The sequence below is a fragment of the Ochotona curzoniae genome, unplaced genomic scaffold (genome assembly GCF_017591425.1).
Source record: "Ochotona curzoniae isolate NIBS_2020 unplaced genomic scaffold, NIBS_Ocur_1.0 contig_291, whole genome shotgun sequence".
NCBI lineage: Eukaryota > Metazoa > Chordata > Mammalia > Lagomorpha > Ochotonidae > Ochotona > Ochotona curzoniae.
In genome coordinates, this window is record NW_024465649.1 from 10,458,874 (window position 1) to 10,480,723 (window position 21,850).

At 45.1% G+C, this 21,850-nt stretch overlaps 1 protein-coding gene across 1 annotated transcript in view; it reads left to right on the top strand.

Moving 5' to 3' along the window:
• Window positions 1-21,850, top strand: part of PLPP3 (phospholipid phosphatase 3) — a 79,812-nt gene that overhangs the window by 41,177 nt on the left and 16,785 nt on the right. The window contains exons 2-4 of the mRNA XM_040978484.1: window positions 1,606-1,763; window positions 15,627-15,907; window positions 16,291-16,348. Of these exons, the coding sequence (XP_040834418.1) occupies window positions 1,606-1,763; window positions 15,627-15,907; window positions 16,291-16,348 (497 nt within the window). The remainder of the gene's footprint in view (window positions 1-1,605; window positions 1,764-15,626; window positions 15,908-16,290; window positions 16,349-21,850) is intronic.

Genomic DNA, 21,850 nt, shown 5'->3' on the forward strand with positions numbered 1-21,850 from the left:
TAATTGAAAAATTGTAGAGTTCTTGTTCCATGTTTGTTAGGACAGTCTGGGCCTTCAAGCAATGTGACATGAATTTAATTCTTTTTGAAAAATGTGAAAATGGAGTTTTATCTTTTAAACCACTGAGTACCTTGTTTTTGTTTTGTTTTGGTTTTGCAGACGATGCATTTCACATGGGGATGAAACCAATTTGCAATGTTAACTGAGGGATTAGGCATTTGGGGGTGGTGGTAGGGGGTAGACTAAGAGGCCCTGAGCTAAAGATCATCCTTCAGTCTATTCTCTCAGGAGTGCTTACTGGATGCCTTTGAAAGACCCCTTGTGGACATGGATTCAAAGCAAAGATGAACATCAAGTACCCAGCACGCTGTGCATGCACTGTTTGGGGGCTCTTATTACCATGATGTTTTTTAGATCTTCCTGGGTCCTGAGCCTTGGTGGCTCACTTTTATTTTGTGAGGTGGCATTCACATTTGAGCAGTCGGAAAGGAGGGTTATTTCAGTCTGAGAGGGCAGTAAGAACCCAGTGTCTAGTGCCAGCTGTATGAGAGTGTGTGAAGAGGAGCAGGCCAGGAAGCTGGAGAGGAGGCGTTTAGCTCATGCAGGTTCCTCATTTACGTTTGGAGACTTTTATCTCACCCTGAGCAATCCACTGGAGAAACTTCCGCAAGTCAGGAACATGCTCACGGCCAGAATGCTTCAGGAAATAAAATGGTAGGGGTATATAGGACGCAGTTGGGGCAGCCGACCAATGAGGAGGCTGTTGTCATGTCTACTTGGTGGTTGTAGAACTGTGTGTTGGGCTTTGGGACTGGAAGAGTCTTTTCCTGGCAGGTGATGGCATCTCTCTGCCATGACCTTTGGGAGAATTGCATCTGAGCTGGCCGCTGATAACCCACAGCAGCTGCAAGAGTCGCCTGGGGCTCAGGGTGCGTTGGGCTCCTTTCCAGGATTGCAAAGAGCAGGGCCAGGCTCAACCCTGATCAGTTACGTTGGTGACTCTTTGAACAGTGAAAGGAAAGAGGCTCCATGGAACTAACTGAGCAGTTACCAAGTGCCACACACTGGGCTTTGATATATTGGAGTAGTCGTGCAAACTTAACGTGTGGGAAGAGAGGTGAAGTAGAAACCAAAGGTCACGTTGCCGGGAAGTGGTGGGACTAGTATTCAAGTCCAAACTATCTGATTCTAAGACCTGGATTACTCCATGTAGCAAAGCTTTAGGATGAAATAGTTAAGACTCAGGAAAGGAGTTCTCTTGAAGGCATAATGAGCTCTCGTATTTGAAACTATACTAATAATTTTTGTAAGTTTGTCTGTAGTTTTTAACAGGGCATTGTACAGCAGTGGGACAACTCTTGTCCTGCTTTGTCCAGTGTCCTCCCTGCTCCAGTCTATTCAGCAAGAGAAGTAACCAGTTCCCCTCTTCTGATGAACAGAAGAGAGGGTGTGTGGAGAGAAAGCATTCTGTGGGCTGTCAATGGTTCACATGAAAGGAACTAATGATATGATCAGCGTGATTTAGCATCACTGTAGCTTCTTCCTCTTTGTCTTCCTTGCATTGATGTTTTCCTCTTTCCTTGTTTTTTTTCCGGCTCTGACCAGCGGGCTTGCCCTTCCTCATCATCGAGACCAGCACCATCAAGCCTTACCACCGAGGGTTCTACTGCGATGACGAGAGCATCAAGTACCCCGTGAAAACTGGCGAGACGATCAATGATGCAGTCCTCAGCGCTGTGGGGATCGTCATTGCCATTCTTGCGGTAAGCATTCAGACCGCCAGGCTCCATCCTGTCCATCCTGTCCGCCTGCTTCCTGTAGTGTAGGATACACAAGCCAACAGTGACAGGTAATGTGCCAACAGACTTCCTCCCAGTGCAAACCAGCCAAGCCAGCTCATTTGATCTGTATTCTTTATTTCAAGTAGTTAATACTATTAGAAAAAACTAACATGCTTTATCCTTATGACATTCTGGTGAAGTTTAGATACTTTTCTCCTACCAATTAAAAAAATGAAGATCCATAGAGGAAAAATCATTTACTCAAGGTCACATGGGTCATCAGTTGGAAAGTTGTCTCTTATCCCAGAAACTGAGCTCTGAGCTACCGACCCTTACCAGCTATGAAGGTCATTACCTTCTCTGCACACCTTCCCAAACTGCCCTAATGGTGAGAACGTTTGTGATATGCTCTGGCATGTTGTTTCGTTCTCTTTCCCAGTGGTCATGGTGACATGTGTAATTGGATTTGGAACTCAAAGACATGGTCACTAGACCTGGTCCCCCACTCACCAGCTTTGCTTCACAGCCCCACAGTTAGGCAGAGCTAGCAGGTCTATAAGCTTTGTGGCTGAGTGCTGATTCATCAGAGCTGTAAAGTCCAGACTTGCATGTCCAGGTCTATCGTTATGGACTGAGGATCTTACAACAATGAACTTTGACAACGTCTAGATTATTTTTCAGCAATAGTAGTAGCTCTACAGGAGCTAGGGCAAATTCTCTCTGAGCTCTGCTTGGAGGGTCAGCACACTGATTTGGACGTGTTCACTTGGAGCAGGTCAAGGATACGGTCACTGAAATCCAATCTTGTCATTTGGGAGTCCTGCGTTCACAGCTGTTCACGCCACACCTCCAGTATTTTTTAAGTTTGATCTTTACCTTTGATGCTCTGCCATGTGGGTCAAAGGGAACGGCATCATCTCACCAGGCTCATAAATTCTCTTTTGAGGATCCTGGAATCACCTTTCTCCTGAGCATGATCTGGGCATTTATCTTTGGCATGTATTAGGTATCCCAGAAAAAGAGAGCTAAAATCAGACCACTTAAATGTGGGATATACAGGTTAAACCACTGCCTTTAATGCTGGCATTCCATATGGGCACCAGTAAGAGTCCCGCTGCCTCAGTTCCAATCAGCTCTGCACTAATGGCATGAGAAAGCAGCAGAAAATGGCCCACATGTTTGGGCCTCTGCACCAACATGGGCGATCCTAGATGCAGTTTCTGGTTTCTGGCTTCAGCCTAGCTTATCTCAGGTGTTGTGGCCATTTGAGGAATGAACCAGCAGATGGAAAATCTGTCTCTCCCTCTGTCTCTCTGTAACTCTGCCTTTAAAATAAATAGTAAAAACAAAGCAAAAACAAAAATGACTTAATGTGAAATACGTGCTATTATTCCCATTATACAGATGAAAAGTATGAAGCTCAAAGTCTACAGCCAATAAAAACTGGGCTTCAGGTCTGTACTTGACTTATTCTGAAGCCCTCTTTGCATTTGCTGACTTAAATCTCAGGATGGCTAACCAGTCCAAATGTACCACTCATGGGGATAGGCAGTTAACTTGTCTTGCCTACTCTGGATCAAATAAATGTAAGCTGCTGATGTTACGTGAACCACATTTCATGAAGTTTTTCTTTTGACTTGTTCACTCTGGGGGTTGACTGTAAACTTTGAGACCCTTCTTTGTTTTTTAATAACATCGTAAACTAGGCGCACAATCAACAGTTTGATTGCGGGGAAGGGGGAAGGGAAGCTAGGAGAATTCTTTCCAACCTTTAAAAGAAAAACAGCCCATTGGCAACTGTAGTCATTTCTAAAAGGTGGACTAAGGATCTTTGTGTTCAAAAATTGCAAAAATGAAAGACCTAATTTTACTGTTTGCTCCAATTTGACAGTTGTGGAATTGAGTTCTCTAGGAAGAATGGCCTTTCCTGAAAAAGGCATTTGTCCTGGAAGGCAAATAGCTACATAATATCTTGTGCTTAGGTTTGAACAGGTGTTTTTGACAGTTGAGGATGTGTTAACTGAATGCCTTCAGGGAACTTGCTAGAGTGTGATAAGAATGGCACCATGGCAGGTATGGTCAAGTGCTTGCCCCCGTCTCTCCATGGGATCCCTCCCTACCTGCTTAGCTGGGCTGCTTCTGGGCACAGCTCAGTGCAGTGACCCCAGTGCTCAGAGCATCTCCCAGGTGTGTGAGGCACCTGACTGGTTGCTCTAACTCTCCTTATCCTCATCTGTAATACAGGAATGAGCTGCTTGTCTTCAAGGCTCTTGCCGTGGCAATCCAATGCTGTCATGTGGGAATATGCCTCTTGTAGCAGGGATCTCAAAGGAATGCCCCAAGCATTTAGCCTGAGTGGTGCTGGGTTTCTGACTTGAGTTCAGGGTGGGTACAGTGAAATGCTGAAGGCGCTTCTCTGAGGGGCCATGCTCTTCTTCTTTTCTCTTCCTTCCTTTCGTCCTTCCTTCTTCTACAAATCTGGGGCTCAGCAGCTCATCCCCTCCCGCTTGCCAAGGCCACCCTTCTCCTTTAGAGATGCCAGCATTTCCAAGAAGAATTTGCTCTTGAGAGCTCACTTGTGGCTTGCTGACGTTTTAATTAAAGTGCTCCTTGACCTCCCTGGTTTCCTTGAAACAGTCTTGTGTTGCGGCCTTGGGTGTTGGGTGGGCAGTAGCATTGTTTCCGCATCCTGTACAGTGTCAGCAAAGTACTTTTTGATGTGACGTTTTTAGAGGTCGAGAAACCATAGGCAAGAAAACTTTGCAATATTGTTATCCTGTGGCGTGTGTCCCTGCGTGCTAGAGAAGCACATACATTGTGTTGATACATTTGGCCCTGGAAGCAAGTCCGGACCTGGGTGTTCCCGAGTTCTCCCTTTAGCATGGGCTTCTGCAATCCTCTCTTGTGGGACATAAGGCAAATCAATCAATTCTGTTGAAACTCATTAGACTCATCTGTTAAATGGAGATGGCATACTTTTTTTTAATTAAGGTTTTGAGAACTAGATAAACTGCTGGATATAAGGAACTGAGTGCCTGCACACACAGTATACTCAGTTAACTGCGGTAGAAATGAGTGAACAATCAAAAAGCAGTGAAGTGATTTAGCCAAGGGATCATACCTGTTAAAACCAGGATAGGAACTCCAGCGTTTAACCCCATGCCTCCTGCTCTTTCTCTGAAGTGAATTCAATGGCTGCCAGGTGTCTTCACTCTCACACCTCTTTGCAAAAGGACTGTATTCTCCTGATCCTGCTGTAATGAATGCTCCTACTGGAATCTGACGACTTGCTTACCCAACTGAGCTGCCACGTGTACTCACAGCACAGAGTCAGAGCTGAGACCTCAGCAGCACAGCCTTCATCAGGTCTGGAAAAACTGTACAACTTAAATTAAAAATAACAGCAACACATTGCTTCTTTCCCCTTTGTGATTGGCCGTAGGGCCTGGGGAGACACAGAGGCCTACAGATCAAAAGTGAATCATCCTGCTACTTGCTGTCCTGGGCCTTCTCTTGAGAATGTGAGGTTTGTTGAAAATACTGGCAGAAGCCCCACCTGCTTGGGATGTTCTTGCTTCTGCTCAACAGTTCCTCCAACAAGAAAGTGGAAGTGTGGCAGAGGAGACCAGTGACTGAGGTTTTGAGATGCAGATCACCAGAAGTTATGGAGAAAGCAGACACCTTTCTGTGGCAGGAGTGATGGAAAATCCTGGTCATTTTGACTCTTTTTCAGATGTATCTCAGATTCTGGAATTATGGCATAATGGGAATTCCTTCCAAATCCACAAAGCAACAGTTCCTATCCCAGCCTTCGAAGGCTTGATGATTCTAGCAGCAGTGAGATTAGCAGCAAACAGAAAAACAGCCTTTCCTATCTCACCTCCTCTCTTTCATCTTGCACTGTATTATTGTAGATGATTATGGACAAAGGTTTTGATACAGCACAGCTGCTCAGTATTCTTGTTAAGTCTCTATGGGCTCAGTGCTTGCCCTGGTCAGACCCTGAGAGGAGTTTATATACATTTTTAGTATCTAAGGCATCAAAAAGCTCTTCCGTCCCAGCTCCAGCTTTTATCGGACCCCCTTCAGAATATTCCTAACTAGAGCATAAGCTCACAGTTCACCATCCTCTGACTTTGGTTCACATTTCCAACTTCTGTACTCCCTTGTCCTTCAGTGTCAGGCAAGCAGTGGACTTGGCGCAGCACTTTCCTTTTCTGTCAATGACTGATAACAGTTATCTAATTCCATGGGCTTGTTTTGGTTGTCAAATCAAGTGCCAGTATGTGTGTAGTTGGTGAGGGTGATCCTTTTCATTTCTGTAGGACTGCACAGCTTACCAAGTGACTTTTATGTATACCGTCTCTTATTTGCACCTACCAGTGATCTGGGGAAGTTTATGGTTACAACTAAGACACCAAGGGGCTCTAGGGTATTGAATGACTCTCCCATAACTCATGAGTGGCCGGGACACACCATGGGTCCCCTGCTTGCAAAGCCAAGGCTTTTAAAGCACTGGCATTCATGACTGCCCTGCAGTCTGCCCATTGTCTACAGTCACTCACCAGAGCTTCTGATGCGTCAGATGCTGAGGACGCAATGGTGGGCTTTAGCTTAATTAGCTGGCTGTGGTCCTTCATCATTAAACCACCAGCAGCTGCCCATGCTGAGCAGGCAAGCAGCCCCTTGATGGAAGTTGTAAGCAGGTGTGCTCTGGGTGATAGGTTCTGGGAGAGGTTTGCCCCCAACACATGCTAAGTACTGCATACACATCAAACACACCTCTTCTATAGGTGTTCCTCAGCTGTCTGCTTTTGCTCCCTCACTTCCTGAAGGTCTGCAAGAGTTCTGGGGCCACATCTACCCCTGCACTTACCTTGCTGAGTTGTCTTGCCTGTTTCTAACTAGCTTATGAACTGTACAAGGATTGGATTGAACTTATCTGTTCACTATTACTTGCCAGGCACAAGAATTGATACTCTGTATAGTTTGTTAAAAATCACCAAAAAATCCCCAAATTGTGGAGAGAAATGTCAAAAGTTTTAGACCAGAAGAAATAAGATCTTTGGAGCAGGGAGAAGTTATTCTATGGCTTCCTGAAATCTTCACTGTGCACTACCAGGCACACGGATAATGCCCAGGATTGCATGCTGTTGCCTTGTTGGAGAGACAAGAAGAGCTTAATACCCCCTAGGACTTGGATATTCGGGATCAGGCTTCAGTCTGCCCACATCTGGACTTCATTAGTTCTCCTCCCCACCCCCATCTCCCTTTATCTGCAAAAGCTCTGCCAAGAAAACAAGGGGCCCCAACCTTGCCTCCTCATTAAAGGTTAGTTGAGTTTTCTCCCCTGAAAAAAACAGAAGTTGTGTTGGCCCAGCAGTGTGTTAGTGGGAAACGCCAGTCCTCCAGTTTACAACCAACTACATCATCTGTCCAATTACTGAGACCACCAAGGGAGAGAGGCCATATTAATCTTCAACTCTGTTGTCCCCTGCTCAGATGGCTACCAAGTGTTTTGGAGACTATCTTATTCCTGGGCAGGACATGGTGAGGGTGAATCTATATGTGATTGAACAAGTGCAGGCACTGGGACTGCATTGTCTAGGATTCTATTTGTTCTGTGTCCTCACCAGCCCTATTCGTTCTCATGCCTGCGAAGATATCACAACAGCAATTCTCCCTTAGTTGTATACCGCTCTTAGGGGTTCATGACTATTTGAGGAATCTGTCTCATATAGAAGTGAGTCTTCTTCAGTTTACCAAGCAAATGCAACTGAAGAGTATGTTCTGTGTGCATCAGTACGTGTTGGAGTTGAGGTGTAGCGTTAGATAACACCTGTGAGCTATCTAATGAAAATGTCTTAAATCTTCAGTATGAAGCAGGGATATTTATCCCATTTTACAAGGGAGGGAGGACAATGAGGCTTGCAAAGCTGCAATGATTAATTCCAAGTTCACTTAGTACATGGTAGCAGAAATTGAAACACAGGTCTGTCTGACTTGCAGGCCCTAGTTCTAACGAAGGCTCCTTCCATGCTACATGCTACTGCTGTTTAGTTAGGTAGCTGTGAAAGTTTGTATCTTCTGGCTTAACAGTTAAATGTGTGGAGCAAGACAAAACATCTAGACCAGTAGGCTGCTGACCACCTAAGATGAATTGTCTGTACCCGTGGTTTCCATGAAGTGATTGGTATAGAAGAGGGCAACCTCCTGTACATAGAGAGATGCCTGGGAGTACCTCCACAAGCAGTCATGTGGTTGACACATGGTCTTTAAGCTGATATATAAGACACGTATCTTGCCCTTGGAGCTTATTCTATAAGCGGGGTACAAGGCAAGAATAAAAGGCTGACTACACTCTGAGAAGAGAAATACAAAAAGAAGGGGGTCAGGACAGGAGACGGTGGTGGATCCTGGGAAAATGAGGGCTTCAAGGACAAAACATGACAGATGTTGCAGATTGTCTGCGGTCTAAAGGGAAATGATCAGGGACTTCAGGAGCCCCTTTAAGACTGTTTTCATCAACCAAGGCTTCATGGTCATCATTTAGTATGCTTTGTTTCATTCAGTTATCACAACAGTCTCTAAGTTCCTGGTATTGTCATCATCTTCATTTTTACAAATAAGAAAAGCAAGGCTTAGAGAGCTTGGTTGCCCCACAATTTGTAAATGAAAAGGCCAAAACTCTAGCCCAGCTTGTTGGCACTTGAGTCAATTCAAACCACAGTTTCTCAAACTACAGTGTAAGGGAGCAGATGAAGCTTATGAAGTTGGGTAGAAAAACAAGATTGTGGCAAAGCTGGAGATCTCTGAACATTAAGGCATTTTTATTCCAGGTTGGCTACTGGAGATTGATGATTTAAACCAGTTTGGCCATATCTCTAACAGAAAGTTGAGGCCTGGACCATGAGAGTGGCAGTTGCAGGAGAATAGAAAATAATGGCATAAGAGCCCTAGTGAAAATAGAATGAACACAGTTTCATGACAGTGAGATAGGAGAGAGGAAGGGGTCCAGGATTTTTGGTCTTTGCAGGTTCATGTGTGGTCCCTAGAGCAGAAATAAAGGGAGGAGAAGGCAACAGCAGGAATGGGTGTGAGCTTAGCCTTGGTTAGTTTGATACCAGTTTGATATCCAGTTGGGAGACTGAGCCAAAGCTTGAAATTGGACTGATAAGGATAAAAAGTAGACTGAAATTAGAGAAAAAGAATGACCTTCCACTACATCACAGAGGTAGTAATGGGCGCTATCCACTGAAATCACAACGGAAAGGCAAGGACACACCCCTCTTGAAGACCCACCCACCCTTACATAAATAAGCTAAATAAGCCAGAAGTAAAACCACTCGATGAAGGAGAGAGCAGTTTAGGAATGGAAGGAAAATGCAATGGATGAATATTAAACTAGCCTAGGAAATTCAATGTCAAAAAGAGGTGAGAGCTCTTAGAGTAGGCAATTCTACAACAAGAACAGCCTAGAGGCTCTCATGTGCCCTCACAGAGCTGCCTGTCTGGAGGCCCATCTGGAGTCCTGATTTGGAGGAAGGTGTGTTGCTTCCTGCTTTGTTGCCTGCTTCCTAAGGGCAATCTGCTGACTTAACCATACACAGCTTCTGTTATCTGAGCGGCCCCTTTGCTGCTCACCCTCCCATGGAGCTCAGACTCCATGGTGGCCTTACAGCCATGTCCTCATTATCTCTCCCAGTCTGTGAAGTACTGATCTCTTGCCAAGAGGCTTTGAAAACTGAGAAGAGAATCAAAGGTTAAATTTCCAATCAATTATTTCCAGTTACCGAAGATAGCACACTTTATCACATCGGATTTCACTTTCTGCTTCAGAGAAAAGACAGGTGCATTTCTATTTCCATCCTTAGAAGCAGGATCCAGATACAGAGATGTTCCCTTTCCCTTAGGATTGAGAAAAAAAATTGACAAAATATTTAATGATTCTGTTTAATCCATAACTTCGCATAACTGAGATGAGAAAGACCGAGGACTTGTCTCTGCGAGCACCTTGCAAGGAAACAGGACCTTTCCGGATGTTCTCGCTGGACACTGAAAATGTTGTCTGCTGGGACTGCTAAGGAAAAAGCAGCCTAAAGCCATCAGCCTGGATCCAGGAACTGGAGAAGGTCCAGGCTGCCACGTCAGTGCCGTCTGCCTCATTTCTGAGGAAGGCTCACGGGCTTACTGGCCCTCTCCTTGAACAGGCTTAATGTGCTTCTCCTGAATTCCCTTTAAAATGGCTGGGAATGCCTTTCTTACTCACAGCATGTTGTAAGAAGCCAACATACAGTAGATGTGAAAGTCTTTGTAAGCTTTCAAGTGTGCTGTGCAAATATTGTTATCAAAGCAGATCAGAATGCAGGGAAGTTTGTCCTTCCATCCCAGAAGGGGAAGAAAATGACTTCTCAGCATCTAGTTAGGACTGTTGGGTGACATGACATCGAAACAAAACCAATTAAAAGGTACTACTTTTCTTGAGAAAATGTATAAGTATGATGGAATGCTAAAAACACACAGAACTCTCCTCTTTGTTTAGGGTTTAGATATCCATTCCATTTTGTTCGCTACCACTGCAGATAGAAGTGGTCAAAACCAACATTATCCATGCCTACATTTGTTGGCTACCCTGGAGGGGTAATGCACATTCAGTTTGGAATATTCCCTTCCAATGAGCTCTCAGAAGAATCTGGAAGAGGTATTCTCTGTCAAGTATGTTATCTAGAACTGTGAGTCAAGTCTAAGGATGCTGACGCTAATATCTGAACTACTTTACCTTTCTATTAAAAAAAAACAAACAAACAAAAACAAAAAGCACTTTGGGGCTCAGCATGGAAGCCGCTAAAGTCTTTACTTTGCACTCACCGGGATCCTATATGGGAACTGGTTCGTGTCCTTGTGGCCCCAGTTCCCACCTAGCTCCCTGTTTGTGGCCTGGGAAAAGCAGTTAAGAACAGCCCAAAGCCTTGGGCCCCTGCAGCAGCCTGGGAGACCAGGAAGAAGCTCCTGGCTTCTGGCTTCAGATTGGCTCAGCTCCGACCGTTGTGGCCACTTGGGGAGTGAATCATCAGACAGAAGATCTTCCTCTCGATGTCTCTCTTCCTCTCTGTACATCTGACTTTCCAATAAAAATAAATAAATCTTTTTAAAAAATCACTTTGGTACTTAAACCAAATTTAATTTCGTAAGTACTGTTAAAGATTGTGATTGCCTCCTCCAAAATAGTATTTCACAAGCATCAGTGGACCAATACAGAGCATATGCTGATGTTTTGTATTTTATTCTCATCCTTTCTCCAATGGGAGGAGGGGGAGAATGTCAACACTTGTGGAGGGCTCTCCTTCTAGGTGCCAGGTATTTGCTGTATCTCCTTACTGAATTCTTGGCAGTCGTGCCAGATAGACAGTTGTATTATGATGAGCACATCTAAGTCCAGACAGGTGAAGTCATTTGCCTAAGGTGCTAGAAGGGATTCAGACTGTACTGGCTCCAAAGCTCATGCCTCTTTCACCACCCCGGCTCTGTCCTTTCTAAAAGTCAATCTCCGCCAGTCTGCACATTTCCTCTCTGAAGCCTGTCAGTGTTTGTAAATACGTGGGTAGTTCAGCTGTTTACCACCAGCAAAGACAGGAAGAGGAGCCGACTGATGGCTGGAGACAACCTGCCTGTGAACTGCAAGCGGCTCTCTGCCGACGACTGATCCCTTGCCGCTTAATTGCCATGCTGTCCCACTTTATTAGTTTCCAGACTCTGTGCCAAGTGCTCCTCAAGGCAGGTAGGGGAGAATGGGCCTGTGCTTGCTGGCAGCCTGCCAACACCACCCCCCCACCCCCCAAGAGTGTCTTGCTTGGTGTTTCAGAAAGGGATCGACTTGGAAGGCCTGTTTCTCAACAGTGACATTTCCATATCAGAACCTTGCTGACTGCAGCAGAAATGAGGGCCTTGGAGGGCAGGGGCAGGGCCCTTGCAGGGGGAGGGGAGGGAAGAGCTTATTTTATTACCCAGGAATAAAAACATTGTGAGTAATGAATAAAGTCCGAAAGCAGTAAATCTGGGCCTGCAGATTTAGGTGTGTAACATGTCGGGGAACAATTTAAGCCTTTGCCTCTTCTGTAGAAGTGAGGTATTTGAGCTGCCTTTCACAGCCTGAATTTCATTAAATGGCCTTTCAAGGGTTAGGATTACAAGAAGCTGAGTCCGGCTGCTTCATAACGATGATTTATGACTGTGTTGTCGACTCCACGACCCTCCTGTACAAGGGGATAGAGAAAATACATAATTTGTTGCTCATTAACTCCAAAATCTGTCAGGGCTGCCCCAGAAGCCATGTGGTCCTGGAGTCATGTGTCTGCTAAATGGCTTCAGCCTGGCCCTGTCCTTGAAAATATGGGATCGCCCTTCTGCCATGGGAAATGATTTTAACAACAAGAGAATAATAAAGTTATGATGATGCCATTGCTGTGGGTCTTGGAACTTGAGAAATAGAATACCTGGTCTCTACGTCTAATTTTGGCACCTACTCACTTCCTTCAGCTAAGTCATTCTCTCTAAATGTCTTGATGTTTCCATCAGCAGAATGGGTGGATTTTGCTCAGCGTTGTGCATTAAATGAACTAAAGTACAAAAAGATTAAATCTAAGAGCTGGCTGCTTTTATAGATATCTCTTTAAAAACATTTATTTGTATTAGAAAGACAGATTTTACAGGGATAAGGAAAGACAGAGAGAAAGATTTTCCTTCTGCTGCTGGTTCACTCCCCAAATGGCCACAACAGCCAGAGCTGCACCGATCTGAAGCCAGGAGCCAGGAGCAAGGGGCTGCCTCCCCAATCTCACACAGGTTCAGGATCTCAGGGCTTTTGGAGCCATCTCCTCTGCTTTCCCAGAGCACAAGAAGGGAGCTGAATCAGAACCGGAGCAGCCAGGGCACAAAGGGACGTGCCAGCACTTCAAAGTGGAGGAGTTGCCTGTTGGGCCAAAGTGTTGGTCCTATAAATATCTTTGTTAGGAATTTGAGCTACCGTAAAATGTTCCTCTGTCTTTTAAATCTACCTGTAAGAAGCAGCAGCACTGTAATGGACAGTTTATTATCAATTTAGGTTGATAAACTATTGGAGTTGAAAAGAGTCCCTGAATTGTCAACCAAACCTCTTTCAGATGAGACAAGCAGAAAGGTGACTCCCATGATGTATATCTAAGGCCACTGCTGATAGACTGGCGATAGAAAACCGCATCTTGCTGGGTATCAAGCAGGAAGTAATGCTGATTGGTGCCCAGGCTGAGTCCACTTAGAGTTTTCTTCATTGTTGTCTGTGGCATGATCCTGGGAGCTCAGGAGTGACCCAAGGGCAGGGGATGTGTTCTTGACCTTGGTTCAGCTCCTTACCTGTGGTAATGGCCACAGGTAGCTTCCCCTGGGGTGCTATCAGCTGGTTGCAAAGACCTGAGAAAGGCAGCCTAGAAGAGTTGAGGCTGAGTTGGAAGCAACAAATCATGGAGTCTAGTACCACAATTTGCAAATAAAGAAAGCAGCATATCCCAAATTTACTCAGTGAGTAAGGACAGGAGTCCTGGCCACTTGACTCTTTTCACTCAGTATTCTACTCCCCCTATATAAAGTTATGTGTGTGACTTATAAAAAATAAGAAAAAGTAGAGAAAACATGATTGTGGCTATAAACATCTGGAACTTGTTAGCCTGTAAGGTTACATAGGGTAAAAGTATAAACAGGTTCAAAAGGGGAATTAGATCATGAATGGTAGGAAAGAATGCAGGGCGGATAGTCCGTCCACCTGGGTCTAATCTTCAGATGTGAGTTAATTTGGGCCTTGGTTTTTCTGTGTATAATGGCTCCTTTCATTTCTGACTTGCTGTGCTTCTCAGATTTTAATCTCTGCGACGTGTTATCAAAGGGCTTTTGGTAATATTTAGGGGATACTTCTAATTTTGCAATGAGGCAACTCTTAAGGGCTACTATCCTCCCTCTTATTATTAGTTCCTTTACCCCACAGTCTCTGAGCACCTATGCTGGGCCACAGACTAATTCTCCTCATTCGGCAAATGGCAAAGCTAGGCTACCAAATCTCTCTCATAAAAAATCACGCTTGGTGTAATTTGGGAGAATAAAGTATAGCACTTACAAACATAGAGCATTTAGCAACACAGAATCACTGTGTCAGTGTTGGCAGTGGCAGGAGCCGTTCTTGTTCCTGCACCTGCTCATTCCTGCCCATCCAACAGGGCTGTCCTTCCGCTGGCTTTGGAGCCTGTGAGTGGATTGCTCAGGCCCTGCCCAGCTGTCCTCCCCCACTGTGGAAGAGTCACGAGAGCCTTTGCAGAGGAGTGTCCAGATATGCCAGTCTATTGCTTCCCTTGTGGTCGTAAACACGCTGTCTGCTTTTTGAAAGGGCAAGTGTGGCTCATCATTGCGTCCTAAGAGGAAGTGCGAAAGGGACATTTGTGGTGAATGATGAGTTGACCATTGCTGTCCCCAGGCTGTGGTTGAAGCCAGGAAGTGCTGTGGAGCCGAGACAAGGGCAGTCAGCAGCATGGTTGGTTGTGCATCACCAAAGTGGAATTGATCCTGGGCTGCATTAGACCTCATTAACATTCATTCCCCTTGAGGAGCAACTCTGGGTTCTTTTCTTCCTGTGAACACCAGCACTTTCCAGTGAGGAGGGACTTCCTGTCTTAGGATGAGTTGTGGATTGCACGAAATAAAATATCAAAGGGAACTAAAATAATGGAAACATGGGATGAAAAGCTAAGTTTAATTTTGGTGGAAAATCAGCTTTGAAATCCATAGATTGGTTTTTCACGATACTCATTTTCCATGAACATCCTCAAGATTCCTATATGCATGGATTTCAGAATATTTTTACACCATAATAAAATTTTTAATTTCATTCTCCAGAAACTTCTTGATGAAGCCTTGTATAAAAACATTAGTTGGTATGTACTAAGTATCAACACAGTAACTGGTATCAACTGGCAACTGGTATGTTAGTAGTGACAGCTCTCCTCCCAGCATCACGTGGGACACCCAGTGGGAGAAAGGAAGAACATGAACACCATGACCCCCTGATGTCCTGTAGCACCTGTACAGCCAGGCATGCTGGAAACAATTCACAGGCACGGAAGGGCATGGCACAAAACATTTCTTTGATTTTAAACCAGTGTACTTGTCATCACTCCACAATCCCAAAACGTAAAAGGAGAGCATTATCTGTAATGACTCATTGGGTCATTTCCCATCACTGTTATCACATATTCTATGAAGGTATGAAGGCTGCCTCCTGCAGTGAGGAAGGAAGCTGAATTTGCAGAGGTTGAATTCCTGGGTAGCAGAACCTGGATTCAAACCTAGAACTTGGCCTTGATGTGGTCACGTCTTCCACACCTACCACAACTCGGCGTTAGCACCAGGCTCAGGCCTCCATGGGGTCAGCTGATTGGTGATCCTTCATCCCAGATCCTTGAGTTCCTGGTCACTGCCAACTGTGTCTTTGATTCTTTGCCTAATTGCTTTGTATATAAGTCATAATACCTCTTCTTTAAAAAGGGTTTAAGATTATATGTGCGTACATGTGTGTATATTTACATATGACTGTATTTGGTCATGTATTTTCTTGTTGTAAAGGCCTTGTGTGGCTTTTTAAAAACTAAATAACCACCTTACATCTTGTATCTCTCCTTTCTTGCATATTTGTGTTTATATACTTTGTAAATTGAAGATTTAAATTTTTTAGACTATAAACTACAGCTGGTATTCTTTATTCTTTACAATATTAGTTTTAATGATGAGTACTGAGCCTGTCTAATTTTTCTATTGGTTTCCTTTTAGATCATCACAGGGGAATTCTACCGGATCTATTACCTAAAGGAGAAGTCTCGGTCAACCATTCAGAATCCCTACGTGGCAGCCCTCTATAAGCAAGTGGGCTGCTTCCTCTTTGGCTGTGCCATCAGCCAGTCCTTCACAGACATTGCCAAAGTGTCCATAGGGCGCCTGCGTCCTCACTTCCTAAGTGTCTGCAACCCTGACTTCAGCCAGATCAATTGCTCTGAGGGCTATATTCAGAACTACAGGTGCAGAGGCGATGACAGCAAAGTCCAGGAAGCCAGGTGAGACATGACTCCTTCACGGCCACAGATGGCATCTCTTTGATGCTATGCACTTCAGTAAGCATTAACTGAGCCTTGGCCCATTCGGTGCCAAGGTAAGCACCGGGCTATGGTTTAGATGGATAAATCACACATAGCCCCTGTACTCGAACAACTCAGAAGCAAATGATTGAGATAGATTTATAAACAAACTGTTATCATATAGCTTGGGTGAGTCTGTTGTTCACTAATTCTTTTGTTTATCCATGCATTCCTGGATGCCTACTGTATTCCAGGCATGTGTCCAAAGCACATCAAGTTTGCAAAAGTGAACGAGACACAGTACTTACTCTCAAGGCAGGGAAGATCAGAGATGTGACTATGACTCTCTCTTACTCTTGCAGGAAATCCTTCTTCTCTGGCCACGCCTCTTTCTCCATGTACACTATGCTGTATTTGGTGGTGAGTACCTTCCCCCTGCTCCAAGCAGAGTTCAGTCCCAGCTTGAATCCCTTCTGATGTCATAGCCCTTGGAATAGCTAGGCGTACACCTTATCCTGGAATCCTTGAAAAAGAGGCTAAAACTAGAAAAAACCAGATTTCATTGTGGGCTCCACCACAACCTTGACATTAGTGGCTTCCTTTCCAGGCTGTTTCCATCTTCCAAGTAGTGATAGCATTTGCCACGGGTGCTTGATAAGGAGCATGCATCCTTGCTAAAGTGGGAAAGTGATGACTATACTTGGGATAAAACATGTTTTCTGAAACATTTGCAAACTCGTTTGATTCTTAAAACAATCTAAACTATATTTTCTCTATTGTGGAAAAAGATGATTAATTAAGGCTCAGAGCATTCACATGAACTGCCAAATTTTGCATAAATGCCAGATCTGTTGATTCACATTCAAGGCTTCTGATCAAATGCCAGGCAATGTTCACTTGCCAGGCCTCCCCCCACTCTATCCATGGAAACTCATTGTTATCTGACTACAAGGGGTGGCTCTGGGAAATACTTCCACAGCCTTGAAAATACACAGTTAAAATACTCAGCTGACATCCCATTTCTCAGGTGCAGCAACCGAGGCCCAGAGATGTTAAACACTGTGAGGTCCATCAGCTGGGGCTAAACACGTGACTTGAGTTGGCATGTTGCCCTTCCCTCTGCCGTGTCTGCTCTGATTTCCTGGAGCCGTTTGAACAGTGCCGGTGAGGGCCCAGCCCCCCTCCAGCTGCAGGACAGCCAGCTGCTGGGCTGTTTTCCTTTGTCAGTTCAGTGCGGGCTTCCCTGCCTTTCCTCTCTGCTTGAATGAGGCCCCAGTGCCAAGGCACTTCCTGCTTTCAGCTGCCTTCATGGAGTTCAGAGAGAGAAGGTGCTGAGAGGTCAGACGTAGCTCAGAGGAGTGTAAGCGATTTGGCAAAAAGAACGTTTTGATTTCAACTTATTTGAAAAATAGAATTAGGAATTGGAAAAAGCAACAAGAGAGGTTGTGTTGTTATGTTATGTGATTTGCTCCCAAGCCTTTCCAAAGCTGGAGGCACTGGGCTTCCTGTTACCTACGCTGAGAGGTGGGCCCCATCTATAAAAACATTGGCCCTGGCGCTTATTTATTCAGGGATAGCACTGACCTCCATTCTTCTTTTTATTTTGTTTTTGTTTTGCTCTTCGAGAGAATAATTTAGCACAGAGGCTAGGCTCTGTGCAGTGTGTATATTTTACCCAGGGCTGGAAGCAATTTTACAAATGTAATTTCAGTGTTTTGTCGAGGAACTTGGGGGAGTAGGGTATGTGTTCATTTTGTATGTGTTCTCTTCATTTTATTCCAAAAGAAAAGCACTAGAGAATTACCGTGCACCGTGTCCTTCCCAGCTGCCCTGAAGGTCAAACGCTGACTTGTGTGGGTGCCTTCTGTGTTTCTAGCTTGTGTTGCAACATTTCTTCTCTGGGTGACAGGAAGTGTGTTTAGATTAAATATGTTTTCAGATACAAACAAATATACAAGCCTAATTCTAAAAACTGAAAGGAAGTTCTGCAGTCAGTAAGAGACCAGAGATACATGTGAAAGCTTGACCTTATGACCCCAGTGTCATGGTAGAGTCTCCTCATTGTGTTCCTCTATCATGGTGATAACAGTAATAATAATAGGAGTAGTGATAAAACTGTGTTCCTCCCAGATAAACTTAGCATACCTCTTCCTGACCCTGACTTGAGTTTTCCCGGAAGATCCGCCTGAAGACATGCTTTACACGTCCCTCCCTCTCACCCTGCTCCGTTACCTGCTCAGCAGCTCCGACTCCAGCAAGAGGGCTCTGAGGAGTGATACATGAGGATGCTGCTGAGTTGAAGATCCATGGGTATCTCTAGGAAGGAAAAATTGCTGTGCCTTCCTACCGCTGGAAGGAGGGAGGGTAGATAGATGCCAAGGAGAGAGACTCCTACACCCATTGCAATACTACACCCTGCCCTGCTGTGTGCCCTCTTGGGAACCCTTGCTAACAGACACACATTCAGCATTCTCAGTGAATAGATGCCCATAGAGCCACATATGAGTGTGCTGCGTGGAAAATGCCCACTTTGAAAAAAAATGTGGGTTTCATACATTTTGGGCACCAATTAAGCTTCTGTTAACTCAAACTTGTCCATGAACTTTTGAAGTCCCCTCTTTTATATGTACAGCTCCACCTTCATGCTTATCTAGCTTTTACCTCTAAAATTAGGGGAAAAGAATGAGGACACAGTCCTTTGCCAAGGCTTGCTTTTAGGTGCTGTTGCATAGAAGTCGCGGTCCTTATACTGTCCAACTTGCAAAACTTTCCAGAGAAAGTTTGCTGCGCACCCCCTGTTGCCTGCCAGCGGAAGTGGGACATCCTGCTGTCAGTCAAACAGACCCTTGGCTCTTCCCACTATGGCTGTTGTGTTGAGTTTCAGGAAGTGCTGGGTTTGAACTGGATCCTGGCCTCCTCCAGTGGCTCCTCTCCCACCACTGCAACCCCAGCCGGCTTTTGTTGATGTGGCCTGGTGCTCACACCTTTCCTGGAGGGGTTGGGAGAACCCATTTGTGTCAGCTGAGTGTGTGAGTGTAGCATTGTCAACTTTTGCCTTGAGAAGCAAGAACGTGAACTCCAACTTGCTGTCCCCATGGCTCGCGATGAAGGGTTGAGTGCCTGCTGAAGCTTTAAAGGCTCAGGTATGGTTCTGGACAGTGGAGGCAGTCAGGCAGGGCTGCTTGGCAGAACTGTGGCTGCTTTCCTTTCTGCACCCCAAAACAAAGAATGGAGTTAGATTTGTCTGTTTTTCAGCATTTCCACAGTTCTATTTGAAGAGGTTTGCGCTGCCTAGAACTGGGAGACCATCAGGGACAAACTCATGCCTACATTGCCATAGTGTTCAAAGAGAGCACATGCCAAGGACACCAGCATTTCAGCCACCATCTGCTCCTGCCATGGTTTTGAAGGGTACTTCAGATTAGGTTTTAATTTTCAAGATGGCTAGCTTGGAAAAAACATGGCCCGGACACCCAATCATCTGGGCAAGGAAGCTTGAGAATGAGGTTAAGCCTCGGTAGAGATGAATGGAAACCTAACAAGAAAAACCTCGCAGCATATATAAGCATAAACTGTTTACTACTTTTGGGCTTTGGCCAACATCCCAGAGGGACCACATCTGAATGGGTCCTGCAAGTCATGGACAGGAATTGAAGATGATGTGGCTGTCTGGATAAAATAACAATGCAGACAGGCATCAATTCACACAGCACATCTGATAGTCTCTGCTACCTCTTGTAGCTACTAAGATGATTCAGCCCTGGGTTCTACCCTTAAAGAAACTCACCTATGCATTTTGCATCCAGTAAATATTTAATGAGTGACTATTATACCCCCAACATCATGCTAGGAGTGGGAAGGTGGAGATTAGAAAGGCATGGTCACAGCCTTTGGGGAAAGAACAATGATAACCTTGTACTTGATGCCTAAAGGTTGAGGAGCAGTACGGGCTATTGTGAATGCTCAGACTCACACTCAAACCAGCCTGGAGCAGAGGGTGGCAGAAGCCAAGGAAGACTTCCAGCATTGATAAGCATATAGAGATGGGGGAAACAGAAAGAGTGACCGGTATGCAGGTGTAAAGGAAGGTGATGATTTGGGGAAACTGCAGACATTTAGTTCAGTTGAGTTTGGCAGCTCGGAAGAAGCAGGTGGTATCCAACACACTCAAGAGCTGGTGAAGCCTTTGGATCCGCCTCGTGGGTTGGATCAGACAGCAGCAAGGTCATGTCAAGCCTTTACCCCAGCAACTGTGTTCTTGCCCTGGGAAGCTGCACCTTGCTCCCTTTGCCTTCTGTAGGTCCCTTTTTCAGAGAGGCTTTCTCCAAGCACCCTATTTAAAATGACAGCCCCTGTGGCGATTCTGCTACTCCCTGTCCCACTGGGCAGCCTGACTTTCCCTCCAGGTTCTAACCATTTGGCATATTAAATACTCATTTGTTTGTTTAGTCTGTGACAAGGAGCTGTAAGCTGGGGGGAAGGATTTTTGTTTCTTGAGTTGCTGCTTACTGTATCCCACTTCCCAAAACAGTGCCTGGTGATTGGTGGATGGATGGGTGGATGCCCGAGTGAGTTCCAGGTCTTCTGACACTCAAGCCTGCACTCCTTGCTGTTCATGTTGAGACTTTCTGTTGTCTCCTCCTCATGAAGGGACCACCTGATGTGGGGAAGACCTCTGCTTCCTCTTTGTTGAACTCTTTACCTATTGGCTCTTTCCTGTGCGGTTTTATGAAAGTCATTTGTGTGTTGGTCTCTGGTACCAAGGAAGCAGCAATGTGGTTGTCCTTTGATAGTCATGTTCTCTGTGTTGAGGTTTTTAGTCATTGAGGTTTTGTTCAACATTTGGAATCCTGGAACATGGGATCTGATGTGCCTACAAGGCATCCCTATGGATCTTGGCAATATTTGTTGAGATCCCTTGCAGGAATAGGATGGCTATGTGCAAGAGAAATCATCTATGGTAGCAGATACTGTTCCTGCTTCTCCCTGTCCCACCACCAGTCTATCCAAGTACCTGCTCTGTGCCAGAATCTGTGTAAGCTCTTGTAACACCACAAAAGCTCATGATTTTGGGTGAATAGCAAAGCCAATAGCTGGAAAACAGCTGTGCAAGACCGCCCCTCTGCAAGCCCCAAGGCAGGATAATGCAAGGGGTGGAGCAGAGGAAAGGACTATAGCCTCGGTGGGAAGTATGCTAGCTCAGTGCCCTACTGTTGGCCTCACATCAGCCTGGTCAGGCTTCTCTGTTACCGGCTGCAGGCCTGTGTTTCAGGTTGAACATTTTGGTGGTTGACTGAGCAATTTGAAGTTTTAGTATCCCCTGGATGTTGTCCTTTAGTCTATCATAAATATGTACTCATCTCAAAGTGCTTCTTTCCTTCAAAGATGTGGCACAATACAAAAACAGATCAACACTTGGCATGTAAAGTAGTCATTCATTAAGAAGTCTGGATGGTTAGGAGGTGAGAGCATGGACTCAAAGACGCAAACATACTCAGTGTAAATCATGGCTCTCTTGCTGTGAGAAAATGGCATGGCCTCTGTTAGCCTTGATTTTAGCCTTATTACCTTGACTTCTCCATCTGAGATGATGGACACATTAGTGTCTTTTCTGGGACTACTGCAAGCAATGTAACTTAAAGCACCAAGTACAGCATCCAGAACAGTGCTCAAGAAAGGTTAAATTCCTTTCTTTCCTGATAGTGGCAGAAGACCAAGGTTTGGTTTTCTCCTAAAGCAGGAAAAGTGGACCAAAAATTTGTCATTGGTCTTGGGAGCAATTCTAATTCTACATCATATCCATGAGTCACCAGGTACACAAAACCAAGCAAATGGGAGCCAGGGAGGAGAAAGTTACTCCCTGGATGTGAGTGAGCTAGAGCAGCTTCCAGGAAGAGAGTAGGCAGAGGCCCAGGGGAGGAC